This window comes from Protopterus annectens, chromosome 8.part0 (assembly GCF_019279795.1).
Source record: "Protopterus annectens isolate FY-2018-M chromosome 8.part0, PAN1.0, whole genome shotgun sequence".
Lineage (NCBI taxonomy): Eukaryota > Metazoa > Chordata > Ceratodontiformes > Protopteridae > Protopterus > Protopterus annectens.
This window is the reverse complement of record NC_056741.1, coordinates 1866150371-1866163709: the sequence shown is the minus strand read 5'-3', so window position 1 is coordinate 1866163709 and position 13339 is coordinate 1866150371. Positions and strand designations below refer to the sequence as shown.

General features: G+C 38.0%; 1 protein-coding gene across 1 annotated transcript in view; it reads right to left on the bottom strand.

The window, feature by feature from the left end:
• The window catches only part of LOC122809688 (von Willebrand factor A domain-containing protein 5A-like), a gene marked incomplete in the record, with an annotated part of 1061360 nt that overhangs the window by 749781 nt on the left and 298240 nt on the right, over window positions 1–13339 (bottom strand). Inside the window, 1 exon segment of the mRNA XM_044081364.1 lies at window positions 5857–6001. Coding sequence (XP_043937299.1) covers window positions 5857–6001 — 145 coding nt within the window.

The following is a 13339-nucleotide window of genomic DNA, read 5'->3' as shown; positions in this document are numbered from 1 at the left end:
ATCAAGGGCAGATCTTGCCTGTTGAACCTGGTTGACCTCTTTGAGACTGTCAACAAGGGAAAATCAGTACATACAGCTTACCTTGTCTTGGCCAAGGCCTTTGACATAATCTTTCACTCTACTGTTTGCATATACTTCTCAGAGTTCCAGACAAAGTTAAAAAGCCTATGGATGACCAAGTCTGTGGACAACTGTAAGTTCAGTGTTGTCATTGACTCCCAAAATGATGTTAACATACTGCAAGAGGGCCTCACTGCAACTAATGACTAGTGCCTCAAGCTAAATGCAAAACAAATGTATCATCATACCATCCGGCAAAAACATGACCCCTACTGATTACCACATCAACGGCAATCCCCTAAACACACAACTTGTGGTGAGGGACCTGGGTACTCAGGTTGATAACAATCTCACGTTCAATCATCTTGTAGCAGCAATGGTCAGAAAAGCCTTTTACTTGGTTCCTCTCATAAGTAAAGGGATTGCATCCAGAAAAAAGGAGGTTATTGCCTCTCTATACTCCTCCCTCATTAGACTAATAACTGAGTATAATGCCCTGTTTGGTATTTACCTCTCCAAGCATCTGCACCAATTGGAAAGGCAACAAAAATACCTCACAAAGAGAATACATGGCCTCCAACACCTATCCTATGTGCACAGGCTCAAATCATTATCACTAAACGGTGTGATACAGATTGCTCAGAGGTGATCTGTCTCTCTTCTAAAAGGCAATCTCGGACCCTGCCCTACTAGAGATGCTGCACATCCATCAGTCTAACTGCTTGTGCATTACCTGCCCAAAAGGCCTGAATCTAATATGCAACATCAGCAAAACCTGCTGGAGAGACAGGTTTGTCTCCCAGAGGCTGTCCTGTCTCTGAAATAGACTTCCCATACACCTCAAACAGAGTACCTAATTGACCCTTTTCAAGTGCAACCTTGATGAGTGGATGGGAAATCACAAATTTGTCCCAAGGGTTCCACCTGTGTTCCTCAGTGACAGGGGCGACAAGTGCTGACTGATGTTTCTTTTTGAGAGTAAACTCTTGGCTAGGCTTGTAAAGGCCCCAGGGCCATTAGTCTAGTAACCTCCTAAGATCATGTGATCCTATGATAATGTTGACATTTCTGTAACTTTCCTTGACTTCCGGCGACTGTCTGCACATGTTTTGCCCCAACACCCACTGCTGATTATATATTACAACTCTATGATTGCACTACAGTGAGGAAAAGGGTAAATTTCCTGATCCCCACTGTAGTGTAATCTCTGATCAGAATGGCGAAATTTTTGGAATCACCATTATGATAACTTTATAAATTGCCTTTCGGTAATCAGAGTTCACATAGTGGCATTCGAAATTTTGATTGTAAACCTATTTATACATACACACACACACACACACACACACATATATATATATATATATATATATATATATATATATATATATATATATATATATATATATATATATATATATATATATATGGGTTCCCTTCAGAATATCAAAATCCTGAAATCTTGAAATTCATATGGTCAAGACCATATGATCGAACTTTCAGAATTTCGAAATTCTAAACGGAGATCTGCATGAATGACAAAAAATACACTGAACCCACAGACATTGCCAACATTCTAGCTGACAGGTTCAGTGCAAACTTCTCCCCCCCTCCCCACCAAAAGGGCAAATATCTATCCCAGCAGAGTGCTGCCCCCCTGACATCTCAGATGCTCAGGTAAGAGCTGCCCTCTCCAAAGCAAAAAAACAGCATCAATGGGACCAGACGGTGTCCCGGGCTGTGTCCAACATGAACTCCAAGAAGAGCTAAACCCAAACATAAAACTACTGTTCAATCTCAGCCTTACTACAGGATATGTGCCCAAAGAGTGGCGTACAGCAACAGTGGTCCCTCTCCATAAAGGTGGTGCCACAACGGATCCTGGAAACTATCGCCCCATAAGCCTGACTAGCTTGGTCTGCAAAGCTATGGAAAGGATCATCATGGACCTCATAAATAAAGATATTGGGGACCTACAGACACTGGATCCTACCCAGTTCAGCTTTGTTAAGGGCAGATCCTGCCTCTTAAACCTGGTTGATTTCTTTGAAACAGTCACCAAGGTGACTGACGAGGGGAAGGTGGTCCACACAGCCTACCTGGACCTCGCAAAAGCCTTCGATACAATACCTCACTCTGGCATTATAGATAAGCTCACCAGCTTAAATATAAACCCCTATGTCACTAGATGGATTGCAAACTGGCTCAAGGACAGAACCCACATGGTTAGAATTGCTGGAGCCATGTCAGACTCCAAACCAGTTACAAGTGGTGTCCCACAAGGCTCAGTCCTGGGACCTCTCTTGTTTGGTATATATTTCTCGGAGGTACAGGCCAACACGGAAGGACTGTGGCTGACCAAGTTCGCAGATGACTGCAAACTGGGTGCCATAATCGACTCTCCAGCCAACACAAGCATCCTTCAAAAGGGCCTCATAGAAACAGACAACTGGTGCCAGAGCCATGGCCTCAAGTTAAATGCCAAAAAGTGTATAGTCATCCCCTTTGGCAAAAACAAAGTGCCCACAAATTACCACATAGGTGGTAATCCATTAAGTACAGAAGAAGTAATTAGGGACCTGGGGACCCAAGTTGATAGCAATCTCTCATTTGACAACCACGTGGCCAAAGTGGTTAGAAAAACATTTTATATAGCTCACCTAATCATGAAGGGATTCACATCTAGATCAGGGGAGGTCATCATGCCTCTTTACTCATCCCTCATCAGGCCCATAATTGAGTACAATGCCCCTTTTGGGATGTACCTTACCAGACACCTGCAGCAACTGGAAAGACCCCAAAAGTACCTCAACAAGAGGATCAAAGGGCTCAAACAGATGCCATATGCTGCCCGGTTAAAGAAACTCCAGCTCTACTCAGTGGTATACCGCCTGTTCAGAGGCGATCTGTGCCTGACGTATAAAGCCATGTCCAACCCGGAATTAATGGACATGCTGCACCTCAGAAAATCCAAATCCCATCGAGCTACGCGCTCGAGAGACTTGAACCTCAGCACTGAAATAAATAGGACATGCTGGAGGGACAGATTCATAACCCAGAGGCTCCCTTCACTCTGGAATAAAATCCCAGTCCAGGTTAGGCAGAGTCCCTCAATGACTCTCTTCAAGAGGAATCTTGATGAGTGGATGGGAGATCGTAGGTTTACCCCAGGTATCACTTCTGTGTCACTGTTAGACAGAGGCACAGTATACTAACCTCGAAAAAGGGCATAGCAAAATAAATTTAAAATGGGTGGCGAAAGCCAAACACATTCTGGCTAGGCTTATAAATGCCCTAGGGCAGATAGCCTAGTATGAACCTATGAACCTATACAATGTGGAATGGGAGATTTCCCTTTTCCTCCCTGTAGTCCGATCTCGGAGTTGGTGTATTTAAATAGTGGGGGTGTGGGGGATGCAGGGGGGCTTGCCCCCCTGCAGAAACTTTTAAATTGTTGTTTTTCTTTTTTTTAATTTTATTTATTTTGGAATTAAAATATTCCAAAACATCGATCATATGGTCTCAATCATATGACATACGATGTTTCAGAATTTTGAGATTGTAAAGTGAATAAATCATATTTATATATATATATATATATATATATATATATATATATATATATATACATATATATACATGTGTGTGTGTGTGTGTGTGTGTGTGTATATATATATATATATATATATATATATATATATATATATATATATATCAATAGGTTCATAGGTGTGTACTGGGTTAATCACCTTGGAGCCTTTACAAGCCTAGCCCATACAAGTGTCCTGGTATTGTGCCATCTGTCGTTAGCTCTCAGTGTCTATCACATAGAGCCACTGGAGTGATCCCCTCAGTGAACTTTCTACTACCCATCCACTCATCAAGATTTCTCTTGAAGAGGTACAGCAAGGTGCTCTGCTTGACATGTATGGGAAGTCTATTCCAGAGTACTGGCTGTCTCTGGGTGAGAAATCTGTCCCCCTAACATGTTCTGTTGATTGTGGTAATGAGGCTGAGGTCTCTGGACCATGTGGTGTGGAGGGGTTGGGATTTCTTTAGATGTAGCATTTCTAACAGAGCTGGGTCAGACATGGCTTTGTATGTCTTGCAGATATCGCCTCTAAGTAGGCAATATGAGACAAAGAATAGCTAGAATCTTTTGAGTCTGTTCATGCAGGACATGTGTTTAATGCCTAGGATCCTCCTTGTAAAGTACTTTATTTGGCCTCTCCTGCTGTTACAGGTGTCTATTGAGGTACATACCAAATGGGGCATTATACTTGATGATTGGTCTAATGAGGAAAACGTAGAGAAAGACAATGACCTCTTTCTTCCTGGATGCAAAACCCTTGATAATGAGATGTGCTACATAGAAGGACTTTCTGACCACAGTGGCAATTGTGGTGGTCGAAGGAGAGGTTACTGTCAACCTGAGTCTCCAGACCTCTTATAATGTCTTCAGTGTTCAGTGGGCTCCCATCAATGTGGTAGTTAGTGGGAACTGAGTTTTTACCAAAGGGGATGACAACACTTTTTTTGGTGTTAAGCTTAAGGCCATGGTTTCGACACCAGTCATTGGTCTCAGTGAGGCCTTTCTGTAGGATGTCTGCATCACTTGGGGAGGTAATAATGGCTCCCAGCTTGCAGTCATCTGCAAACTTGGTCAGCCAGATTCCCTTTGTGTTGGCCTGGACTTCTAAGAAGTAGGTGCTGAATAGGAGAGGACCCAGGGCCGATCCGTGTGGGACTCTGCTCGTGACTGGTCAGACGTCTGACTTGGAGTTCACTACTTTCACACTGTGTGTTCTGTGAGCCAATTTGCAACCCACCTAGTGATATAGGTCTCGACCATATAAACACACACACACACACACACACACACACACACACACACACACACATATATATATATTTTTTGGGGATCAATGTCAGAAGATCGAGTTTTCAAGAACTCAAAATTTATATGGTCAAGACCATATGACCGTGTTTTCTGAAAATTCGAACTTCAGAAAAAAACAGAAAAACACAAAAATCTACCTTTTTTTACATTTTTGCAGGGGGGCAAGCCCCCCTGCAAATTATTTCTACCAGTTCCGAGATCGCCCTACGGTGGGGAAAATGATAAATTTCCCAATCCTCACTGTACTATGATCACCATTCAAAAGCTTTGGGTTTTCAAAAACTCGAGCATATGGTCTTAAGCGTGTGAATTTTGAGTTTGTGAAAACACTGACACTAAAGTTCATCCATTACACTTGTGCGATTGGTTAGGATATGTGTGACAAGGAGGCATTAAAGCCATCAGATGGTGCTCTGCTGAATGTGCTACAGATAATTTCATCAAGATTTGACTTGTTTAGGCCATGGCATTTTTTTAATAATGCCATATGTATGTGTAAGACAGACAGCAAAAAAACAAGACAGGAAAAAACTGTCAACTTTGATTTATGGTGTTGGTGAAGAATACTGCACTTACCAGTGATTTTCCAAAAACAAATTAATCAGACCTAACCTATGCTTTCCTTGGAAGATCAAGTGGTAAAACTTAACTTTCATACCCCACATGAAGAGCAAGATGATTAGTAAAAGACACCATGATTTACAAAATAGAAGTCAATGTAAATAAAGAAGTCCTGCTACATGACTGATACAATAACTTAGGCTATAAATGTGCCTTTGTCAGTGATCAGCTGTCTGACTGAAAACAGATCATAACTATCTATAACAATGACAACAACAATAACAGTAATGACATCGAGATGCCTTATTTTAATATGATATGGTAGCATTACAAACCTGGCGATGGTAACCCGTCTTCACAGATTTTGAAAAGATATCTTTTAGTGGTTTAAGGATCTCTGTACCTCCAAGGTCTGCCTCAAAATTTTTTAGTTTCTCCAAAGCTGAATCCATGGACTCCTGATTATATTCTACACTAGACCTAGGAGGAAAAAGTAAAGAAATTACATGATCAGACACTGTGGCAAGGCTTTGAGGTGAGACGACCAGTAACTGCAATTTTTGCATACTTTGAAAATCAAAATTATAAAAATCATGTATCTCTTCATTTTCTTAAGTTTTTAACATTTACAAAGACACAGACATGGAAAGAATTATGTACATACTACAAAGCTGCTCCCATAGCATGGAGTAGTCTGATAGATGAAATACAAAAATTAGCAAATTAACTGTCTTTCAAAGAGAAGGCACACCTCACAAGCCAGCTTAAGTACAATTGTTATAGCGAACCAGGTTTGATGGAGGGAATTAGTGTCTAAGCTATTCTACTAAAAATCACAATACACTCTGCAATGTACATTTATGATATGGAGCTATAATGATACATAGAAACGGCAATGCATCCAATGTAAATAAATAAGAAGTCTGAGCATTCTTGTATAAAAATGTAGTGATTTTTCTATAAATAACATTTATGTAAAGGAATAACAGCTTTGATTAATGATCCTTAAGCAGATTGTATTTTTTGTAAGTAACATTAATATAAAAACACAACTATGGTAGTTACTGAACTGTAAATGTTGGCTATAATGTAACATGAATATAAAGGTTGGTTTGAAGTGTAACTCAAAAGTAATCTGCTTATAAACATGTTGAAAAGTTGTTACTGATTCTTGGACTCAGTCATGGTTGAAATTGGTCTTTATACCAGTTCATTTACCTGCTCAACAAAGTTAAGTAAAAAAAATGAATAAATAAATAACTGAATAAATAAACAAATTGACCAAATCTAATTTTATTCTATATTATAATTATGTAAGCAATGACAGAGCAACTGATGAAGTAAAAAAAATCAGTGGATGCTATAAGCTGTGATGATATGGGCTAGTGCCAGCACAGCCAGCTGGAGGTATGTAAAGAATAATATCCTTTGAATATCAAACTGATCTCTACAAGATGCTTGTGTTACAAGTGTATTAGAACTATATGACATTTGAATATCAAACTGATTTGCATAAATTATTATGTTACAAATATATTAGAACTATACTGCATTTGAATATCAAACCAATTTTAACCGATGCTTATATTACAAATGTATTAGAACTGTATAGCATTTGAAAATCAAAATGTGTTTGTAAAGTTGTTAGTGTTAAAAATGTATCAACAGTGGGTCCTGCTGGACAGAGAAGGAATATACATTTGAGACTGTATGTATATATGTTAGCAAAGGACACTGGAAGAAAAGCAATTAATCTCAGCCCAGTTAGTTTTGGAAAATTCTTGAAGTCAAATTAGCTGTTAATCCATCAACACAGTACCCCACTGTGCTGACTGGAACTGGAGTCAGTAGGCCTGGGGGAGGCCATTGTTTAATAGCCCCTGTAAAGAAGAGGGGGAGTACTGTAATTGTTTCATTGCTCCAGGGCACTGCCATAAATATTTAGATGTGTATTGTAACCATCTATGCTAAATTCCTGTCTCAGCTTCAAAGGAGGATACTGTGAGAACTTAGAGTCAGGTAGCCAGATGAGGTCATTCTGCCAGCCATCTTGGAAATTATGCTTTAGATATTACAGTGGGAAATATCTCAGTATTAAGTATTCTGTCTTGGGCCTGACAACAAGAAGGACCATTTACCACATCATCTGCCTTGCTCTATTAAGTAAGTAGGGAATAGTAATTCTCCTAAATTCAGTCAGGAAAATATAGTGAAGCTTATTTTAGATATTGTTATTTCTTTATTTGTCTGAGTCTACCCATCATTGTTATTTTCAATATTTCCTATGATTTGAACTGTGTGGTTTACTGTAAATATATATTCAGTATTTTCATGTTCTTTTATTATTTATTATTAAATATATTCAAAAATTTTATTGTGGCTGTCTTTTCAGAATGTATTATATATATATATATATATATATATATATATATATATATATATATATATAATTTATATTTATTTGGTGACACTGTGTGGGCCACTCCTGAAGGCCTAGTTGTCTTGGTCAACAACTATGATTTGTATTAGTATTAATATTACACAGTATAAGTGGACACCTTTTTGTAAGTGCCTTAGAGTAGCTGATTGTGGAGTGTCTGGTAGATGTGATAACTACCTTATACCCTGGGCAGAAAGGGGCACAGTAGGTAAATTTGCCAGCCTTTCTCAGGTGTGTGTATGTGAAAAATCAAATATCACAGTGTGTGTGTGTGTGTGTGTGTGTGTGTGTGTGTGTGTGTGTGTGTGTGTGTGTGTGTGTGTCATTTACTTGGGGCAGGATCACAAAGCACTGTGTTCACAGAGAGAGTGCTTTAGGACTTGGCGTGGACACTCGGATGAGGAGCTAACCCTAAAGCTGTACCAATGGGGAGTCTTATTGGGGACCAGGAGGGAAGCAGATACAGAAATATCCAGACCCTGGGCTGAGTGTGTTCCCTGTGTGCTCTTAAGGGAAATTGTGCTTGATGCAGAGATCTGCATCTGAAAATACTGAGAGCATCCATTTGTGAATGTCCCTCTCCAGTATCAGTGGTAAGGATTCAGCCTCCTTGATTACTTGCCCAGCATGGGGACATCACACAAGCAATTAAAATTGACTGGGGCAAGGTAAACCTGGGAGCTCCCTATTATTCAAGCAATGCAGATAATTGTGATGCTTTCAGCTTTGAAAACTAACCCACCACTGCACTAATGCAGAAAAAGTTCATTGAAACTCAAAACTCATTATGTCATAAGATCATTTGCTGAGCAGGCAACTTCTCCTCAGTGCCTTCTTACAATATAAAATTCCTAGATGGTTGTCCTTTGAAACAGAGGGAATATAAGAAATACTGCACTGTACAATCTAGTATATGTTAAACATATTCACACTTTCAGTGTCACCTTTCTGAGGTCTTTGTCCTTTTTAATTTCTCAAAGTCTTTTGGGTTTCTAATACCATGATGGGTATGGACCCCATTCCTAAGTCAAAGTACAATTAAAGTTCATAAAGTTAGTACTGTTTCAATCTTTGATGTTCGCCAAAAGTGCATTTCACAGCACCCACAATGTACCCAACATTAATTCCCTCTGGAATTTATATGGCATTACATGTATCTGTAATATATCTAAATACAATTGCAAATTATTTTTTATAAGACCTATTGCCCCTACTACTATTGGAAGTGTTTAGGTATCCTTCCACATTGCCTTCATTTATGCCTGTAAATCCTGATAGTTTATGACTTTGTGTCTCTCTGCACATAAGACATTAGTCACTGGACATAGCAATTTTAATGACCAAGGCTACTTTCATCTTCCTTTCATGGACTACCATATCTGGTTTTCTTGCATCTTTTTTTTGAACTGTTGGTAATGGGTGATCCCATGAGATATAAACTTCATCATTTACTATAATGCTTTGTGGCTCATGTTTCCAATGCTTCTCAGCTCTTCAATATTATAATGTTTTCACAGTCCCCAGTGCAACAATCTTGTCACATTATTATGCCTTTCAGTATACAGGCCTTCTGCCTTAGTATATCACAACCAGCAACAAAATGTGCAACTGTTTCCAGTTCTGATTTACAAAACCTTCATTTGTCTGGTTCTCCCACATGTTCAATGGACTTTGTAAACCAATGTATAGGTAGCCCACTATCTTGGGCTGCCAATACTAACCTTTCGTCTTTTGGTTTGAATTCACCTCTCCTTAACTATTCCTGCATTTGATCCTGATCAACATGAGGCTGTTCCAAGAGTTTTCTACACTTGCAACTATATTTATGCATTTTCCACATTTCTTGCCTTCTCATCTGATATTCCTTCTTTTGTTTTTTGGCACATTCAGTTGCTGCCTGATTTTTATCTACTTCTGGTTTGATTTCCATTCCCGATTGAAGCCGATATGCTTCTGCTAAACTGAGCAAGGAAGTCATCTTAGACTTATTCTCCTCATATTTTAAAATTTTCACTATTTTTGGGTTTTGTGAAATCAGCAGATATGTATCCAGTCCTACAACTGCAGATCTATACATGTAATCAGTTTTGAAGAGGCTATACCTCCTTTAGAATGGGAACATATTGTTTAGTATACACTGATTTTTATAAATCATTTGATAGGCATAAAGCATCCTTCTTTTCTTCCTATACAGCTGATCCAACACCTTTTGGGGCCAGTCAGTCACTCCAAAACTGTAAGTTAGGACAGTAAGAGTAAATTGGTTTATAGCTTGGACTTTGTTTCTAGATGTCCCTGCTGTTTTCAGCATTAGTTTTATCGTCTAAAATATTCCTTACTAAGTTTTACTTGCATTTGTTCATGTTTTATTGTTGATCCTTCATCAGTTACCAAGTATTTATACACTTCCTCTTGCTCAAGTTCTTTTACATCACATTCCTGTTCCAGGCTGATGTTTTCTTGGTGCTGCAGCTCTCCTGCTTTAAAGGTTGCTTTTACATGTTCATCAAGACTGAATAATATTCTTACATCACCTGAAAAAGTTTTGACCATTTGCAGCTGTGCTTTCAGTTCCTTATCTGATGAACTATACAGTTTTAAATCATTCACAAAAAGAGAAGTCTTTACACTTTGTTGTTTTCTAGGAGCCAAATTGTAGACATGACCTAATCTGTTAAGTAGATGGCTTAATGGGTTAAGGGCAAGACAATATATTTGTCCTTTATCATAGCTTAACTGCAAAGCGACTTGCCACTATTTCATGGCTGTTGAAATGTAATTGGTCAGTGTAGGGTGTATCTTGTACATTTTTAAGCACTCTTTTATCCATGACTATGGGATACTGCCAAATGCTTTTTTGTAGTCTATCCATGCCATACTTAGATACTTCCTCTTTTTACAGTTCTCCATTATGACTTTAATAACAAATGATCCTTTGCTACATGTGACTTACTTTAGTTATCATTTTGTTCTATTGGCATGATTGAGATTTCTTCTATTTTATACATCATCGGAAAGCAAGTTATTGGTCTATAGTTTTTAGGACAGCTTGCAGGTTCGCTCTTGAGTAGGAGTATTGTTTTTCCTGTTGTTAACCAGGTTGGTGTCTGTTTGGGATGCACATATAAATAGTTCTTACTCATGGCTAAATCTTCATGTAAAAATGTTAATACTTTTAGCCAGAAGTTAGGTACTGCATTTGAGCCTGGTGTTTTCCATTTAGGAGCTTTTCTTAACATTGATTCAATCTCTCTGGACATTACATTTCATATCCTGTACATTTGAAATTCTTATTTTTTCTTTTACTTCTTCTGTCCATTTAGCATCTTTGTTATCTTGCACAGGATCTTCACAGATATTTCTCCAGAATATATCTACTTCTGCATTTTGGTGGTGTTTCAGTTCCTTTTGCCTTGTTTCCCAGTTCTCTATAAAACTTTTTTGGGTCATCAGTGAACTGCTTGTTTTGCACTTTTTCTTTATATTTATCCGCATATCTTCTAAGTTTTTTCTGCCTGTCTCATATTTTTAGTTTATTATTTGCAATAGTGCACAATAGATCGTGATCTGTTTTGATACTGTGCATTGTTTTTATCACGTCTATCCTTTTGAGTGTTTTTGTTTATCTGTTCCCTCTTCTATACACTTCTTATCTTAATTGTTTTATAATTTTTTTCTATTCAATATTTACATGATGGCATTTGATTTCTCTCTTTCCTTTCCCTTACTGCCCTTTGTTTTTGTGGCAGGAATTTATCTGTTATTAATTTAGCTGCACATTAATATATCTTATTTTTTTATATCAGATGAATCTCTATGAACAGTCCTAATTACTGTGTTCATTTGTTTTATCAAGTTCTAACTTTTGGGGTTTTACTGACTTTCTGTTGTCTACTTCTTTCACTGATCTCAATATATCTGTCCATCTCTATTAAATCAATCAACTGTTCTCTTAAATCATTTTCTTCTAAACTGAGGACACATTTTTGCTCTCCACTTCCTGAAGGAATTCCACTGAAAATTCCAGAGCATCTTCTTGTGCCACATTCTTTTCAGTTTTGTTCTGTGTCATCTGTTGCTCTTTCACATGGGAACTCACATGGCCAATCACTGCACAACATTGATCACATCAGAGTTGCCACAGTTTCCTGTCCCTTTCCTTGCTGTGGAACTCTAACTAAACTTTTGTACTGGTTTCCTGCGGAAGGCTCCAAAAATATCTTCATATGGCAACTAAGATGTTTCTCACTCCACTGGTTTCTCCTTAATTTGGGGATCCATTGCTCTAACCTGCTGTGACGTTGTTAGATGCAGATTTTCTACACTAGATCCTTCACTTCACAGGGAATCCATAACCTCAGTTTCTATTTCTATAACTTCTCCATTACTAATCCTCTTTTCTACTTTTCTTCTTTGTCTTCTTATTTTTTGTATTGTAAAGTTTTTCATATCTGGATTCCTTTGCCTAGATTTCTCTTCACATATCTTTGGTACTGCTCTTTTTGTATTGATTAGTTTTGCTTTCTCTTTTGCATAAATATTGCACCATGTTAAATTTCTTTTTCTTTCCCATGTCCATATCTCTTCTTCAGCTGTCTCCTGTTCCTCTTGTTTATCTTTACTTGAGGGACTCATTGCTACATCATGCTGTGATATAACCTGTTTTAGACTTTCTGTACTAAATCCCTCACTTGGCATGTATTCCATCACTTCAGCTTCTATTTTTAAATTCTACTATACTGATCTTCTTTAATACATTCCCTCTTTATGATCTTATTTTTTTGTATTGTGAAATTTTCCATATCAGGATGCTTTTGCCTGCATTTCTCTTTGAATATCTTTGGAGCTGCTTTTTTTACTGATTAGATTGGTTTTCTCCTTTGCATAAATATTACACCATATCAGATCTCTTTTTCTTTCCCACATCCATATTTATTTTTTATACCTTTCAAAAATCACTAGATTTTGCTCTTTATATTTTTTCACTTCCTCACTGGCTCAATGGCTTCTTTTTCCAAATGGTCCAAGGTTTCTTGGTTTATAAAACGTTTTTCATAAATCTGTTATATTAATGAATGCATATTTATTTGAATTTTCTGATAGCTTTTCTTGTGGAAGTAGTTTTCTTTCCTCTAATTTCTCTCTTAATCTTTTTGTATATCATATCTTCTGTCTGGAAATTCTGGGCTTCTTGCATAATAGTAACAATGCATAACTTCTTTCTTATCCTCAGTAGTCCACTCTATCATCTTTATGGCTCTTTTTTGGCCTACCTGTTTTTGTGATTTTTTGTGGAGAACTACTTCCTTCTACAATGGGGGGGTCCATCCTCCCCCGAGCATGTTCTAGCCCCTTCGTGGAATGTTTCCATGTCTTGA